The sequence below is a fragment of the Oryx dammah genome, unplaced genomic scaffold (genome assembly GCF_014754425.2).
Source record: "Oryx dammah isolate SB20612 unplaced genomic scaffold, SCBI_Odam_1.1 HiC_scaffold_18, whole genome shotgun sequence".
Lineage (NCBI taxonomy): Eukaryota > Metazoa > Chordata > Mammalia > Artiodactyla > Bovidae > Oryx > Oryx dammah.
Genome location: NW_024070202.1, coordinates 116371791 through 116390495, shown reverse-complemented (window position 1 = coordinate 116390495; position 18705 = coordinate 116371791). Strand labels below are relative to the sequence as shown.

Below are 18705 nucleotides of genomic sequence, written 5' to 3'. Positions count from 1 at the left end.
TGGTGGTGGTGATGGTGATGATGGTGGTGGTGGTCATGGTGGTGATGGTGGTGGTGATGATGGTGATGATGGTGGTGGTGATGATGGTGGTAGTGGTGATGGTGATGATGGTGGTGGTGGTCATGGTGGTGATGGTGGTGGTGATGATGGTGATGATGGTGGTGGTGATGATGGTGGTAGTGGTGATGGTGGTGGTGGTGATGGTGGTGGTGATGGTGATGATGGTGGTGGTGGTGGTGGTGGTGATGATGGTAGCAAGGAAGAAGAAGGAGAGGAAGTGCAGACAGAGGAGAGAGGAGGAAGAGGAGAAGAATGAGGCTGTTGTAGTGATGATGGTGGTAGATGGTTGTGGTGGGGGTGGGGGTGACTCCAAGTCACCCAAAGGGAAACTGTTCCATGGGCAAGACCATGTCTTTTCTGGGGTCCAGCAACTTGCCTGCTACATTGTAGACACTCTTCTGCTGCTGCTAAGTCGCTTCAGTCGTGTCCAACTCTGTGCGACCCCATAGACGGCAGCCCACCAGGCTCCCCCGTCCCTGGGATTCTCCAGGCAAGAACAGTGGAGTGGGTTGCCATTTCCTTCTCCAATGCATGAAAGTGAAAAGTGAAAGTGAAGTCGCCAAGTCGTGTCCGACTCTTCGCGACCCGATAGACTGCAGCCCACCAGGCTCCTCCGTCCATGGGATTTTCCGGGCGAGAGCACTGGAGTGGGGTGCCATTGCCTTCTCCATGTAGACACTCAATAAACACTAATTAAATGAATTAATGTTCTGACCATTTCTAAAGCTCATCTCAGCTCCATGACGATCAACAATCCTATGAAAGGTAGGATTCTTTCCCTGGGTTTTCACATTTAGACTTGTAAGGTCAGAAAACGAATGAATTCTTTGTGGCATTTGTGAAACTCACATTGTAAGGCACCGTCAGTCAGTCACCACAAAGTCGCTTCATTCACTTTAAGGTACTGCATCTTCAAGGAGCGGGAAGAATGAGACTGATCAGGAAGAGGAATCAGTGAGAGGAGGAGGGGCAGCTAGAAAATAGGGTGGGGGGAGGAATCAGTTATGTTCCCTTGGATTTCTGATGGTGCCTGGTCTCTGGGGAGACCTGACCACTTGGTTACCCCACAACAATACTTCACCCTGTGCCTATAATTACAAAGAAAGACTCCTCTTACAAAAGCTCCTGGACATAAAAGGCATGTTTCTTTGAACCACAGGTCATCTTATGAGTAGATTTAACCTGCTGGGCATTGTCTGCTGGGCACAAGGCCACTTCCTGACTGCTTGTATTAACTCCCAACTTTGTGGATAGAATGAAATTCTGGCCAGAAAGCCAGCACATCTCAGGACCAGCTCCATGCCTCTGCAGCATAAATTAGTTCATGAAAGACCAACACCTTATAACAGCAACCAACACGGGTTCCTGTAGAAACTGGGGTGCCCTTGAGCCTCCAGATCTCTGCCTACACTTTTTACATTGTCTGCATAGGGAATGCTGAGGCGAGCCAAGCCGGAGGCCATGGAAACTCTATTCTAAAGGCTTGCCTATATTATTTGAGCACTCATGGGGTCTTTGCAGGGTCCCCCTCCGACTGCCTCTGAACCCTGTGCCTTTGAGACCGAGTGTATGAACCATCTTTGAAACTCCTTCTCGGGAAGAACGAGAAAAATCACAGCCTTCCTGCACTTTGTGTCATGACTACCACCGGACGCTCTTTGTCTCCTGAATGATGCTGTGCTGCTTAAGAAGACAGTCATCATCTTTCATTCCCAAGATCTGGCCCAGAGCATGTGATCAGTGCTCAACCCTCTCTCTGCGATGGGTACACACAAACAGGAAGCACATGCCAAGTCCCCTCAGGACCAAAGGTAACAGTATTTCCTCAAACAACAAAGAGCGTGGCTCTATCAGTGATCTGGATTTCTGTGTGTGCCTCCTACTGGTATTCACAGTACGCTGCTCTCATTTCTTCCCAATTCCCTCTTATAAAATGCATTCCCTCTGAGATTCAGCTACTTCTTTCATTTTTAAATAAGCAAATCTAAGAACCAGAAATTAATACGGCAGCCACAGTGAAGGACAAAGGAGAAGCTATTGCCCAGTGGGAGATGGAAAGCAAAGAGTCATTGCTGGTTGCTTTTCAACAGTTCGTGAAGCATAAATGGCATTTCAGAGGAGTTTGACAGCGAGAAAATATGCCACAGTGTCATTCAACAAAGTATCAGTGGAAAGCGCACAAAATGGGGAGGAAGGTAGGAGACAGGCTTCCAGCTTTAGCTGTGTCACTAACTAGCTCTGTGACCTCAGAGAAGTCACTTAACCTCTCTTGGCCTCATTTACTATAAAAGCCAGGCTGTGAACTGACCTCTAGTATTCCACTACACAGGTTCTCTGCCCCGAGGGTCAGTTTTCAAGTGCATCCCATGGAGGCCAAGACGAAATGAAAACAGTATCTGTGGAGATAACTGGAGAGGTCTTAGGACCAGACTGTGCAAGAGGGATGCAGAGAAGCCTGCAGAGGATGGGGGAGCAGTCACTTACATCCCTTTTCCCCAGGACTGCAGTCTAGAATTATTTCAGGCCCAACTAAAGGAAATAGACTATTTTGAACCAACAAATGTATTATAAACAAACTGCCTTTCACCTCCAGTTCTATGTTGCTTTGTGGTTAAAAAAAAAAAAAATCCCCCAAACAAGAAAACAAGATTTCATCTAGACTGAAACTCGAGAGGAAGATTAAGTTATCCACAGGTGGGCACTGGACTCCACTGTTCCCTTCCCTAGGCAGCATTCTAGAAGAATCCCTTCAGTTCCTTTTGGTGCCTGGACCTAGATGGGAGTGAAAGCAAGAGGAGTACAAAAGGGAATAAATAAATTCGGAGAAGGGAGGAAGGCTCAGCTGTGTCTCTCCCTGTCCTGTTGCTTAGCAACATCTCACGTCTGGGTCTGAGAAGCAGTGATTCAGGGAGGCGACACTGAAGACCCATTTCTCATGAAGGAGCAGCCTGATTTGACCAGACACACATTTTCTTAGAATGATAATGAGATGAGACCACAGCAAGAGCTCTGTGGGTCCACTTCTACAGCCAGAGAGAGAAGGTGAAAGGCAAATGACAAAACCCAAGCTCTCAAAGAGTGGCAGAGAGCAGGAGAGATTCCCCAAACGCACTCAGGACTCACCACTTATCCACTTAGCCTCGGGGTCGTGGATTTTGAAATCTTCACTGAAGAGGTCTTCCACAGTCACCTTCTTCTTTTGAGACAGACTGTTATCTTCCGCTAGAAAAGAGCAAGGCGCAGAGACAAAAAATTTTATTCCTTGGTTAAAAAAGAGAGGACCATAAAATTCTGATTGCCACCCACAAATAGTACACAGGGTTAAACATAATTTCTATACATAGTGCTGAACAAAAGCCAGGCATGCTTTTTGCTTTTATCAATAGCTTAGCTACCAGGTGGCTCAGTGGTAAAAAAAATCTTCCTGCCAATGCAGGAGATGCCAGTTTGATCCCCAGGAGAAGGAAATGGCAACCCACTCCGGTGTTCTTGCCTGAGAAATCCCACGGACAGAGAAGCCTGGTGGGCAGGCTACAGTCCACAGGGTCATAAAAGAGTCGGACGTGTCTGAGGGACTGAACAATCACAACAAAGCTATCAAAAGCTATGGTAAGGGGAATCACAGTACGGTAAAATGGCATCGCTATGCCCTCTCTACCTGTAAAATGAAAACTACCGTATTTCTTAGATATGAAGGTAAATGACTGTTGAAAACCTGACTGATGAGCAATAAGGTGGAAATCGTTTAAAAAGAGAAGGGACCACAATTGTGTTATGTAACCAGTCATTCATTAAGCATTCATAACGGTAACAGCAAACCACACACTGGGCGCCTGAAATCCAAAAACAAGTAGCGCCTTCCTTAGGTATTTATCCCCCACATGCCTCACTCGTTCCTGGCGGCCTTCAGGTTGGGGAGTAGTCCTCCAGATAAGGACATACCCCACATTCTGTGTGCCAACTACCAGATTCTGACCTCCCCGCCTCCCCTGGATCAGCAGGCTTGGGAGTAAGCACCCGGGATAAGACTTGAACACCCATCCCAAGAGGAGGTATTCAGGTAATGACACCAGCGGGGAGACTTTAGGAGCCTGGCAGCTTTTAGCCTACTTCCTAAGGCTGAAGTTTCTGGGGATTTAGACCTGCCTCAGAGAGGTTCTCTCATTACAGGCACAAAAATTCACTCATCTACGTTGACAAGACAATAGGCTGTCCACCTTCTGACCTGTGAGTCTGAGCAGATTGAAGCCGGGTGGGAACAGAGACGCAAACGCAGGGAACAGAACGTGCGGAAGTGGCGGGGGCAGGAGACGGGATGACCGGGAGGCTGGGACTGACACGGCCACACTGCTAGACAGCGAGCGGGAAGCTGCGTGTCGAGCAAGGAGCTTGGCTTGGGGAGGCCATCTCTCTGCGGATAGAGAGGGGTGGGCTGGGGGAGGTGGGAGGGAGGCTCCGGAGGGAGGGGCCGTGTGCATACCTACAGCTGAGTCACACTGCGGCCAGCAGAAGCCAACACCACTTTGTAAAGCAAGAGCACCTCTCCCCGCAAAACCCCCACCGGACAGGACATCGAACCACCCCCACTGCTGTCATACTACCAAGACACTCTCTAACCTAACTCTGTCTGATGTCCGTCATTTACGTAGAATGTTTATTTACGACCCTGCTCTGTGAAATAAAAGATGCCTCTTTTGCTGCCCTTTTCCTGGAGATGCCGGTCCCCATTTCTTTAGTTTTGTGCTGGGCTGCTGCGTGGGGTTATCGCGAGTGTTAGCTGGGGTGTGTAGGTCTGTGGGCATCCTGCGTGAGGTGGTTTCAGATCACCGTGTTTTTACACGGGGATGTCTGGTTGTTATGTTTCTTTCTCTTTCCAGTTCTGGCTGTTGAGCCAGGCTTCACTTCTTGGGCTGCCGTAGTGCTTGCCCTCAACAGTACCCTTTGCCTCTTTCAGCTTTCTGTTTCAAATTCTGTGGCAGGTTGGGGAAACAACAAAAAATTTATATTACAGAATGAAAAAATGATAATCTCTGAATGAAATCCTCAAAGCTTCTAGGATTCTAGCATATAGATTTTGTTACATCTCCTATGGTTTCTTTTTTGTGGCCTCCCTGGGCATGAAAGATTACTGAAATTCGCAGAAATGTTGCACACTGACTTGTATCTTACATCTCAAATAGGATTAGGGCATGTAAAAGTCTTTTGAAATGTACGGAATGATGAGGCTTGAGGTGGCCTTCCTGTTAGACCTGATGGTATGTGGAGCTCTCCTAGGTGCTAATCAAAGCATGTTAAAACCAAGCCCAGTTCTTCCCTCTAGGACTTTCTTATCTGCCTCTGAAGCAGTCTCGAAAAGAGATACACTGCTTCAAGCACGATGCATTTCAGTATGGAAAACAGACAATAAATTAAAAATCTAAAGATTACTAGACATCGATCTAATAGAGTTATACCGTGAACTAGTCATTAAGAAGTATATTTGCAACTAGTTGATAAGTCCTGGAGCTCTCATGCACATTTAGTAATTAGAGACGACAAAACTGTACTATAAACCTCAAACTAGGTAAGAGACTAGATCTTAATTTTTCCCACCCTGAAAAAGAACCTAATCATGTGGCCTTACAGAGGGTGTTAGCTGATCCTACAAAGGCAATCAGATTGCAACATGTAAAGGCATCAGCCAACATGCTGTGCACCTTAAACCTGTGTGTGAGTCACGCAGTCGTGTCCGACTCTTTGCGACCCTGTGGACCCTGAAAGGCTCCTCTGTCCATAGGATTCTCCAGGCAAGAATACTGGAGCGGGCTGCCACGCCCTCCTCCTGGAGATCTTCCCGACCTGGGGATCGAGCCCCCCTCTTTCACGTCTCCCGTACTGGCAGGCGTATTCTTCACCACTAGCGCCACCTGGGACACTGTAAACTTACACAGTGTCAAATATATTTCAATTAAAATACAACAGATAAAACAAGAACAAGAGTAAATATGTCAAAGACACTCAGATACATGGTCAGAAAATAACTAATCATATTAAAACTTAAATTTTATCTTAAGTAAACACTTCTATTCAGGGATGGTTCTAGCTCCACATTTTGGTATCCACGGGAAGCCCAATAAGAATGAAAGACGGCCATTTACACAAACTTTGGGTCAAATATGAAAAGCTGACCTACTCACTTTCTGAAAAAATTTTTCTTTTCACAAATGACTGTCCTATGCATCAAAACAAAAAGTTGTTGTGTTTTTTTTTTTTTTTTGCCACACTGCATGGCATGCAGAGCTCCCCCTGACCAGGGATTGAATTCACGCCCCCTGCGTTGGAAGCATGGAGGCTTAACCACTGGACCACCGAAAATGTGTTTTATTTTTAAAAAACTACTACTTCCTTGGCTTTTTAAAAAAATACTTTAAAATCTTACATGACTTAAATAGGGAGAGCCTACAGTGGCAGCATTACTCTATGCCATCACTATACCATTACCACACACTACGGCGTTACTATAGAAAGGGCTCCATTCAATCCGGGACAGACGCTCCTGTCCATGGTCAGCCCTCCCTCCTCAAGACACTCTCTGCTGGCCCCTCTGGAGCCTGACGGCTTGTGCACACGGCCAGGTGCTCTCTAACTAAGCTACTGACTTACAGCCTGATGCATTCCAAAATCCTCTGAGGTGGGGACCAGCACAAGCGACTGCCATTTTCCGAAGTCAGGCTGAGCCCCAAAGAATCACAAATGAGAGACCTTGTCAGTGATTCTGACTCTCCAAATCTCAAAGAGAAATGGAACCAGCGCTGAGAGAGTGACCACACTGCGAGAGTGACAGGGCTGAGGGCAGCCGCGCCTGGTGTGCAGGAGGCTGCAGGCCAAAAGGCGGGGGAAATTGAGAAAAGACCCTGCTGGCCAAGATAACATAACGGAGGAACATTCAAGCTGGGAGGACTGCAAGGCCACGAAGGCACTGATGACTGCCGTGTTTTCAGGAGACTGTGAGCGCATTGGTATTGGTGCAGTAGAAAGTGTGAGCTGAAAATGCCCACCGAGGAAGGTATAGTCTCCCATATTTGATATTCTGAAATTCCATTAGAAAAATGTCCAATTGTGGCTTTTCTTTAAATAACCTGCTTACCAGTCAGTACTCTTTACAGTCTAAGAACTGCCTTTCTCTGCATCAGGAATGTTGTCAGTAACTGTCCAATTCAATACTGCTTCGCCATCATTCCAGACCCCACTGGACCTCACCAGGAACCTCTAGGTCTCTTACATTTTTATGTCTCTGGGAGGATTTGCATTATGTCTTCAGCTCAATTTTTATCTATTTTTTTCTTTAGTGAATCAAGCTCTTTCATTTTGCTGTTTTAATTTTCTAAATAATTAATTTTAATTCCTAATATTCCAAATTAGCTTCATCAAGAAGCTCATCTGCTGTTAGGTTACAAGCTTTTTTATCAAACTGATAATTTTGAAAAAAACTTTTCAGTAATTTTCTGCTGTGCCTAAAAGATTTCTATTTCTTTGGAATCAAGGTCTCATGTGTGTTAAGCTGGTGTACTGCTTTCAGGGATGGTTTCTTTGGGTCCTTGTGATGTAAAGTGACAATTCTAAAATGTTTTGCTGTGTTCGGAGGACTCTGACAGTTATTACCTCTCAACCCTGCAAGGAGGAGGAAAGAAAGCCATTTTTTGGAGGTAGACCTGAGCTCCTGAGAGGCTAAGTGGCTTCTCTAAACATGTGCAGGAGGACAGTAGTTCAGTTCAGTTCAGTCGCTCAGTCCTGTCCGACTCTTTGTGACCCCATGAATCGCAGCATGCCAGGCCTCCCTGTCCATCACCAACTCCCGGAGTTCACTCAGACTCACGTCCATCAAGTCCATGATGCCATCTAGCCATTTTATCCTCAGTCGTCCCCTTCTCCTCCTGCCCCCAATCCCTCCCAGCATCTGAGTCTTTTCCAATGACTCAACTCTTCGCATGAGGTGGCCAAAGTACTGGAGTTTCAGCTTTAGCATCATCGCTTCCAAAGAAATCCCAGGGTTGATCTCCTTCAGAATGGACTGGTTGGATCTCCTTGCAGTCCAAGGGACTCTCAAGAGTCTTCTCCAACACTACAGTTCAAAAGCATCAATTCTTTGGCGCTCAGCCTTCTTCATAGTCCAAATCTCACATCCATATATGATCACAGGAAAAACCATAGCCTTGACTAGACGGACCTTAGTAGGCAAAGTAATGTCTCTGCTTTTCAATATGCTATCTATGTTGGTCATAACTTTCCTTCCAAGGAGTAAGTGTCTTTTAATTTCATGGCTGCAGTCACCATCGGCAGTGATTTGGGAGCCCCCCAAAATAAACTCTGACACTGTTTCTACTGTTTCCCCATCTATTTCCCATGAAGTGATGGGACCAGATGCCATGATCTTCGTTTTCTGAATGTTGAGCTTTAAGCCAACTTTTTCGCTCTCCTCTTTCACTTTCATCAAGAGGCTTTTTAGCTCCTCTTCACTTTCTGCCATAAGGGTGGTGTCATCTGCATATCTGAGGTTATTGATATTTCTCCCGGCCATCTTGATTCCAGCTTGTGTTTCTTCCAGTCCAGCGTTTCCCATGATGTACTCTGCATAGAAGCTAAATAAGCAGGGTGACAATATACAGCCTTGACGTACTCCTTTTCCTATTTGGAAGCAGTCAGTTGTTCCATGTCCAGTTCTAACTGTTGCTTCCTGACCTGCATACAGATTCCTCAAGAGGCAGGTCAGGTGGTCTGGTATTCCCATCTCTTTCAGAATTTTCCACAGTTTATTGTGATCCACACAGTCAAAGGCTTTAGCATAGACAATAAAGCAGAAATGGATGTTTTTCTGGAACTCTCTTGCCTTTTCCATGATCCAGTGGATGTTGGCAATTTGATCTCTGGTTCCTTTGCCTTTTCTAAATCCAGCTTGAACATCAGGAAGTTCACGGTTCATGTATTGCTGAAGTCTGGCTTGGAGAATTTTGAGCATTACTTTACTAGCATGTGAGATGAGTGCAATTGTGCGGTAGTTTGAGCATTCTTTGGCATTGCCCTTCTTTGAAATTGGAATGAAAACCGACCTTTTCCAGTCCTGTGGCCAGTGCTGAGTTTTCCACATTTGCTGGCATATTGAGTGCAGCACTTTCACAGCATCATCTTTTAGGATTTGAAATAGCTCAACTGGAATTCCATCACCTCCACTAGCTTTGTTCATAGTGATGCTTTCTAAGGCCCACTTGACTTCATATTCCAAGATGTCTGGCTCTAGATTAGTGATCACATCATCATGATTATCTTGGTCGTGAAGATCTTTTTTGTACAGTTCTTCCGTGTATTCTTGCCACCTCTTCTTAATCTCTCTGCTTCTGTTAGGTCCAGACCATTTCTGTCCTTTATCGAGCCCATCCTTGTATGAAATGTTCCCTTGGTATCTCTAATTTTCTTGAAGAGGTCTCTAGTCTTTCCCATTCTGTTGTTTTCCTCTATTTCTTTGCACTGATTGCCGAAAAAGGCTTTCTTCTCTCTCCTTGCTATTCTTTGGAACTCTGCATTCAGATGCTTATATCTTCCCCTTTCTCCCTTGGTTTTCACCTCTCGTCTTTTCACAGCTATTTGTAAGGCCTCCCCAGACAGCCATTTTGCTATTTTGCATTTCTTTTCCATGGGGATGGTCTTGATCCCTGTCTCCTGTACAATGTCACGAACCTCATTCCATAGTTCATCAGGCACTCTATCTATTAGATCTAGACCCTTAAATCTATTTCTCACTTCCACTGTATAATCATAAGGGATTTGATTTAGGTCATACCTGAATGGTCTAGCGGTTTTCCCTACTTTCTTCAATATAAGTCTGAATTTGACAATAAGGAGTTCATGATCTGAGCCACAGTCAGCTCCTGGTCTTGCTTTTGTTGACTGTATAGAGCTTCTCCATCTTTGGCTGCAAAGAATATAATCCATCTGATTTCGGTGTTGACCATCTGGTGATGTCCATGTGTAGAGTCTTCTTTTGTGTTGTTGGAAGAGGGTGTTTGCTATGACCCGTGCATTTTCTTGGCACTAATGGCAGAAGGTGAAGCGGATCTAAAGAGCCTCTTGATTAGGGTGCAAGAGGAGAGTGAAAAAAAGCTGGCTTGAAACTCAACATTCAAAAAACTAAGATCATGGCATCCAGTCCCATCACTTCTTGGCAAACAGAAGGGGTACAGTGAAAGCAGTGATAAATTTTATTTTCTTGGGCTCCAAAATCACAAAACGCAGATAATGTTTATCATGATCCTGATAGAACACTGCTCTCCAGGTAAAAATGTTTTCTGTAATAAAGAAAAGATTGGGAAAAACTTTTAAAGGTGTACATTTCCTTAACTGGAAAAGACTTGGCCATCAATTCAGATCAATAATGACGGGCACAGAGCAAGCGGTCACTCTGCTGTGAACAGTGTGGGTGATGTCAAGTACCAAGTGCTTTAAAAACTCGAAGAGGAAAAGGACAGTGCATGTCAGGTGCCAATCCACAGGGAGACAGACCCCAGCCTGAGACACAGAGCAAAACTACTCTAATGCTCAGAATCAGTCACTGGGAAACTTGTGCGTTATTTCTATAGAAGTTGATAATCTGTGTGCGTTTCCATACAAACACCTAAGGAAGAACATGTGGAAATCAATTTTTCATTTTTCAGTGTCTGCACTGTTAATTCACAAGTTCCAATGACACAGAGTTTGCTGAGAAGCAAGTCGCTGCAGCCTTTTCCATTAACAAGCATCCTAACACAGCTGTGCAGGAAAGGAACCAGCTCAGTGAACACAGACGGAACGTGCCTGCGTGTCCGTGCGAAATGAGCGCTCTGTGCCAGATACGGTTAGAGGTGGGGTCCAATAATTCCAATTAGATTTCTTTTCTCTTCTCTTTTAATAGAAAAAGTACAATAAATAATGAAGTCTCCTGTACATACTACTCATATTTCTTCAGTAGATTCTGGACATAATGAAAGAATAAATTTAGTTATGCTTCACTGTCAACGTCTTAGGAACAATGACATTTAAAGCAGGTAACATATCAACAACCTCAGATATGCAGATGATGCCATTCTAATGGCAGAAGGTGAAGCGGATCTAAAGAGCGTCTTGATTAGGGTGCAAGAGGAGAGTGAAAAAAGCTGGCTTGAAACTCAACATTCAAAAACCTAAGATCATGGCATCCAGTCCCATCACTTCTTGGCAAACAGAGGGGTAAAGTGAAAGCAGTGATAAATTTTATTTTCTTGGGCTCCAAAATCACTGAGCACAGTGACTGCAGCCATTAGATTAAAAGACACTTGCTCTTTGGAAGAGAAGCTAGGACACACCTAGACAGCATAGTCTAAAGCAGAGATATCACTTTGTCAGCAAAGGTGCACACAGGCACAGCTAGGGTTTTTCCAGCAGAGTTGGGCCATAAGGAAGGCTGCGCGCAGAAGAACTGAGGCTTTCGAAGTGTGCTGGAGCAGACTCTTGAGAGTCCCGTGGACTGCAAGGTGATCAAACCAGTCAGTCCTAAGGGAAATCAGTCCTGAATATTCATTGGAAGGACTGATGCTGAAGCTAAAGCTCCAGTACTCTGGCCACCTGACGCGAAGAGCTGACTCATTGGAAAAGACCCTGATGGTGGGAAAGATTGAGGGCAGGAGGAGAAGGGGATGACAGAGGAGGAGATGGCTGGATGGCATCACCGACTCAATGGACATGAGTTTGAACAAACTCCGGGAGACAGTGAAGGAGAGGGAAGCCTGGTGTGCCGCTGTTCACGGGGTCGCAAAGAGTCAGACACGACTAAGCAACTGAACAAGAGCAGCAGCGCTATGGCCTAAGTTTAGAACATTTTCATTGTTCCTCTCTAAAACTCCATAACCATGAGCAGCCATTCCCCACGTCCACCCTTTTATTCCCAATCCTAAGCAATGAAAAATTTGTTTTCTGTATCTATACATTTGGTTACTATGAGTAATTCATATGGAGTTGTATAATATCTTGGTCTTTTTTATTGGTATATTTCATTTTCAAGTTTCATCCATGTGATAATATGTAATAATATGTACCAGCACTTCATTCCTTTTTCTGGGTGAATAATGTTTCAACCCTAATAGTGTTGAGTATCTTTTCATATGTTTATTGGCTATTTCTGTCTTTCCTTTGGAGAATTATCTCCCCTTACCCAGACTGTAAAAAATGTGAAAGTTGAGAAATTCACTTCACTAGATGTGGCTTAACTTACTTTTGCCAATACGACTGCAAGATCAAAATCTCAGGGTATTCAGTCACATAAAAATCTCATTGAAGAGCCTAACTGTGTAACTCATAATCTTCTCAGCCGTCTCAGCAGAAGCCAAACACAGAGACGGGAGTATCTAGCTAACCCCTATGGAGGGGTCTCTGGTCTAATGGAATGAATGCCCATGACATACACAGGAAACCCACAGGTTCTGAAGAATTGTGTATCTGCAGAAGCTCTGCCAGCTTGGACTGAAAAGGACAGAGAGACTATGAAATAAGAGAAGGCTGGCAGACCTCCAGCCTCCTCAGACAAGAAATACGCTGATAAAACTACCCAGCTACAAACTCATGCTGCCTTCCATGAAGAAGATACACGATCCCCGGAGGACAGAGTTGCAGTCTGCAGACCATTATTCCCAGGACTTTACACGCAGGAGCACGCCCAGGTGCATTCAGAAGTGCTTTGGAACTGGTAACTCCTTTCTTCCTTCAAATTTCTCCTTTTTTGGAACAGAAGTATTTAGAACTGTTACCCTATGCCTGTCTCACCATTACGTTCAGAAGACACCACTTATTTCTTTAGTTCCACAGGTTCACAATCGTGATGAATCGTGCCCTGGGATAGAGTATACCCAGAGTCTTACTCACAACTCACTGAGATTATTTAGATGATAGCATTTGGGACTGCAGAGCTGATGAAATTTTGGACTTTGAATTGATTCTGGAATAGTTTGACACTTCTGGGGTCTCAGAACAGAGTGGATATACTTTGTATGTGGGATGGATGTAAATCTTTGAAGGCCAGAGGTCAGACCATGTAGGCAAAATAATACACAGCAAAGATGTCCATGTTGCTCAGTCGTGTCCGACTCTTTGTGACCCCATGGACTGCAGCACAGCAGGCCTCTCCCTGTCCATCACCAACTCCCAGAGTTAGGTCAAACCCATGTCCATCGAGTTGGTGATGCCAACCCACCATCTCATCCTCTGTTGTCCCCTTCTCCTCCTGCCCTCAATCTTCCCCAGCATCAGGGTCTTTCCAATGAGTCAGATCTTCGCATCAGATGTCCACATGTAATGGTGTTATGGGCTGAACCGACTCTTCTCTCTCCAAATCATATGTGGAAGCCTTAATCCTCAATGTGATTATATCCGGCAACAGAGCCTTGAAGGAGGCGGTGAATTGAGATCATAAATGTGGGGCTCTGGTCCAGCAGCACTGGTCTCCTTGTAAGGAGACAGGACTAGAGACAGAGCTCTCTCCATCTCTCTCTCCCCCTGCACATCCAAGCAGAGAAAAAGCAATGTGAGACCCAGTGACCAGGTCCATCTGCAGCCAGGAGGAGAGGCCACACTAGAAACCAACCCTGCTGGCCCTTCACCTAGGGCGTAAAGACTCACGAACTGTGAGAAAATACATTTCTGTTGTTTGAATCCTCTCTGTGGCTTCATTAGGTCAGCCCAGGCAACTAATACAACTAGCATTCTCAAAATTTCAATTTCCAAAGTTTTGCTGCTAGTGCCTAAGACATACAATTAATATTTGAATATAGACCTTGTATTCCATGTTCTTTCTAAAACTACCCCTAAATGTATTAGCATTATCTACACAACTTTTTCATTTTGTCTGCAATGAAGATAGTTTTACTTTTTAATTTCAAATAGAAACCATTCATTAGGATTGCTAAGAAAACAGGTCTGTTTACTAAAGTCAAGGTCCAAATAAGAATAAACTAGCTGCAGCTATTGAAGAGTCTATTTGACCTGAATGCCTCTAGACAACCTGTTTAGTGACAAAGTACTACAATTTCTCTCTCTCTATAGCTTTGTCAGGTTTTAAAGAGAAATACATGTCTAAGCAAAACATTGTCAATGTTAAATGAATTATCCATTTAAAAATTTATGTATCTATTTATTTGGAATAACTTCTCTTTTTTAATTTTTCACAGATTTTTAGCTGATTATCCATAGACTTTGCAGTACATGGTAAAGCTGCAACCCATTCTTGATACTTAGATGAATTCATTGTTTTCAATACAGAAGCAAAATGCTTTTGCTTTTGTTTTAAAGATCTGCATTCTTTTTTGTAAGGACAGTTGATTTACAGTGTTGTGTTAGAATTTTCCATTTTAAAATCAACCGTTTGGTGGGAGATTTTATTAAGTGGGACAGTGCACATGTTACCGATGAGAGCTGGGAGGAAGAGCTGGAGGGACCATGTAGGATGGAGCAGAAGATCGTCTGGGCACTGGCTTCTCTCTCTTGTCTGGTGAGAAGCCAGGAGACTCCACTGAAGGTCAGCAGCACAGGAAATGCATTTGTAAAGACATTTTCATAGGAATTTACGAAAGAGATCTCTAGAGCAGCGGTCCCCAACGTTTTTTGGCCTTGGGGATGGGTTTCATGGAAGGCAATTATTCCACAAATGGGGGAGGGCAGGGTGAGGGAGGATGGTTTAGGGATGAGTCACGCCCAGCACATTTGCTGTGCACTTTATTTCTAATCTAATGCTGCCGCTGATGTGACAGGAGGTACCGGCCCATGGCCTGGAGGTTGGGCACCCCTGTCTAGAGGAACTGAAAACAAGCTGATAGTTTCTCCAACCCAGAGTGGAGAAAAGAAAGCAAGAGGAAATGTGAGTTAAATGTTCTACTTGGATGGGAGGCAGTCTGTGAATATTGACATATGAACGTAACATATTAATGACAGAAATAAATGCCGGAAGAATTAAAATCAGAAATGGTCCAAAGTAATGATACTGAGGTTCGTGACATTGTACAGGAGACAGGGATCAAGACCATCCCCATGGAAAAGAAATGCAAAAAAGCAAAATGGCTGTCTGGGGAGGCCTTACAAATAGCTGTGAAAAGGAGAGAGGCAAAAAGCAAAGGAGAAAAGGAAAGATATAAGCATCTGAATGCAGAGTTCCAAAGAATAGCAAGAAGAGATAAGAAAGCCTTCTACAGCGATCAATGCAAAGAAATAGAGGAAAACAACAGAATGGGAAAGACTAGAGATCTCTTCAAGAAAATTAGAGATACCAAGGGAATATTTCATGCAAAGATGGGCTCGATAAAGGACAGAAATGGTATGGACCTAACAGAAGCAGAAGATATTAAGAAGAGGTGGCAAGAATACACGGAAGAACTATACAAAAAAGATCTTCATGACCCAGATAACCATGATGATGTGATCACTAATCTAGAGCCAGACATCTTGGAATGTGAAGTCAAGTGGGCCTTAGAAAGCATCACTACAAACAAAGCTAGTGGAGGTGATGGAATTCCAGTTGAGCTGTTTCAAATCCTGAAAGATGATGCTGTGAAAGTGCTGCACTCAATATGCCAGCAAATGTGGAAAACTCAGCAGTGGCCACAGGACTGGAAAAGGTCAGTTTTCATTCCAATCCCAAAGAAAGGCAATGCCAAAGAATGCTCAAACTACCAAACAATTGCACTCATCTCACATGCAGGAGAAATATCAATAACCTCAGATATGCAGATGACACCACCCTTATGGCAGAAAGTGAAGAGGAACTAAAAAGCCTCTTGATGAAAGTAAAAGAGGAGAGCGAAAAAGTTGGCTTAAAGCTCAACATTCAGAAAACGAAGATCATGGCATCCGGTCCCATCACTTCACGGGAAATAGATGGGGAAACAGTGGAAACAGTGTCAGACTTTATTTCTGGGGGGTCCAAAATCACTGCAGATGGTGACTGCAGCCATGAAATTAAAAGACGCTTACTCCTTGGAAGAAAAGTTATGACCTACCTAGATAGCATATTCAAAAGCAGAGACATTACTTTGCTGACTAAGGTCCGTCTAGTCAAGGCTATGGTTTTTCCTGTGGTCATATATGGATGTGAGAGTTGGACTGTGAAGAAGGCTGAGCACTGAAGAACTGATGCTTTTGAACTGTGGTGTTGGAGGAGACTCTTGAGAGTCCCTTGGACTGCAAGGAGATCCAACCAGTCCATTCTGAAGGAGATCAACCCTTGGATTTCTTTGGAAGGAATGATGCTAAAGCTGAAACTCCAGTACTTTGGCCACCTCATGCGAAGAAGTGACTCACTGGAAAAGACTCTGATGCTGGGAGGGATTGGGGGCAGGAGGAGAAAGGGACGACCGAGGATGAGATGGCTGGATGGCACCACGGACACGATGGACGTGAGTCTGAGTGAACTCCAGGAGATGGTGATGGACAGGGAGGCCTGGCGTGCTGTGGTTCATGGGGTCGCAAAGAGTTGGACACGACTGAGCGACTGAACTGACTGAATGATACCGAGGGATTGGTTGTAGCACGGATAGCATGAGAAAAGTATTATTATTTTTATTTTAATTGTAATTGTTAGTACCTTTTTCACTGTTTTTCTGTTTATTCATATTATTTGGGCAATAAATATTAATGAAGTTATATTCTGATCATAAAAATACACTCATATGCAAATTAATTGCCTGAATGAGAGTGCGTCTTCATGACGCACCAACGCCAAGTCAGCTAGTTTGGTTTCCCAGAAGCACAGGGGTCTCTGTGAACAAAGAGTGCAGCTCCCAGCAGAGAAACGGTGGGCAGGGCAACGCTTTACCCAGTGTGGCAAGAGCAGGCATGTCCAATGCAACGTCCAACCCAAACATCGGTGTCACAACAAACACCTGAGCACATTTAAGGGGTGATTTAGTTTCGGGAACCTCATCTTCTGCCACACAAAATGACTGTTTCTTAATTTGAAATTTATTGACTTTGTTGATTGACCTGTATTTATTTTAATTTGGTTCTTGCTCTTAAGTTTATATGAATTGTTAAGTAGGGTCTGTATGTGTTTAATGAATGTTTTTCTTGGGTTCCAAAATCACTGCAGGCAGTGACTGCAGCCATGAAGTTAAAAGACGCTTGCTCCTTGGAAGAAAAGCTATGACAAACCTAGACAGCATATCAAAAAGCAGAGACATCACCTTCAACAACCGTGTGCACAGTCAAAAGTATGGTTTTTCCAGTAGCCATGTATGGATGTGAGAGCTGGATGATAAAGAAGGCTGAGCACTGTGGTGCTGGAGAAGACTCTTGAGAGTCCCTTGGACAACAAGATCAAACCAGTCAATCCTAATGGAAATCAACCTTGAATAGTCATTGGAAAGACTGATGCTGAGGCTGAAGCTCCAGTACTTTGGCCCCCTGATGTGAAGAGTCAACTCACTGGAAAAGACCCCGATGCTGGGAAGGATTGAGGGCAGGAGGAGAAGGGGACAACAGAGGATGAGATGGTTAGATAGCATCCCTGACTCAATGGACATGAGTTTGAGAAAACTCCAGGAGACAGTGAAGGACAGGAAAGTCTGGCATGCTGCAATTCATGGGGTCGCAAAGAGTAGGACACAACTGAACAACAAAAATAATGAAATACATTGGTGTGGGAGGCAGACACCGTCTTTTCCTCTCCAATTTTTAGAAAGGCAAGTGTATACCTTAATGTGAATGAATTTCAGCTCCTTTCCTGGCGGTCGAGATGATAAAGAGTCACATTTTGAAGCTGAGAGGAGTCCCCCAGGGAGGGGAGAGGAGCTGGTGTGGGTGCTCAGTGGAGAGGCCAGGGAAGCAGGGGTGGGCCTCACGGCGAGGCTGTCACTGGGCCACGGTGTCCAAAGTGGCCAGTGCCTCTCCCTAGTTCTGTTGGCTCCGGGGGTCCACTTACATGCCTGCCTTCAAGATGTGGCCACCGTAAAATCACTGAAGGCACTTAGCAATGTTTCCCTTTATTATCAGCTTCTTTGGACTGTTTTAACACGTTGCCACAGATCTGATCATTTAAAAGAGAAATTTATTCTCCCGTGGTTTTTGGAGCCCAGAAACCTAAAATCAGTTTAAACGGGCCAAAATCAAGGTGGGCTCCTTGGGAGCTTTAGGGGACAATCTTTTCTATTTAAAAAATGCTTTAATTGGAGGAGAATTGCTTTACAGTTATATTGGTTTCTGCCATACAACGTGAATCGGCCATAAGCATGTACACGTGTGTGTGTGTCTGTATCTGTGTGTGTCTGTGTGTGTCTGTGTGTGTATCTGTGTGTGTGTGTGTCTGTGTGTGTCTGTATGTCTCTCTGTGTGTGTTTGTGTGTGTGTTTCTCTCTGTGTGTGTCTGTGTCTGTGTGTCTCTGTGTGCGTGTTTGTGTGTGCATGTCTGTGTCTGTGTGTGTGCCTGTGTCTGTGTGTCTGTGTCTGTGTGTGTGTCTGTGTGTATATCTGTGTGTGTGTCTGTGTGTGTCTGTGTCTGTGTGTCTCTGTGTGTGTCTGTGTGTGTGCCTGTGTGTGTGTGTCTGTGTCTGTGTGTGTGTCTGTGTGTATATCTGTGTGTGTGTCTGTGTGTGCCTGTGTGTGTGTGTCTGTGTCTGTGTGTAT

General features: G+C 44.5%; 1 protein-coding gene across 3 annotated transcripts in view; it reads right to left on the bottom strand.

Annotated features, from left to right (window-relative positions):
- DPP6 (dipeptidyl peptidase like 6) overlaps positions 1-18705 on the bottom strand; it is a 966644-nt gene that overhangs the window by 342727 nt on the left and 605212 nt on the right. For all 3 annotated transcript variants that reach the window (XM_040260134.1, XM_040260132.1, XM_040260133.1), the window contains exon 3: positions 3184-3282. In XM_040260134.1, the coding sequence (XP_040116068.1) occupies positions 3184-3282 (99 nt within the window). The remainder of the gene's footprint in view (positions 1-3183; positions 3283-18705) is intronic.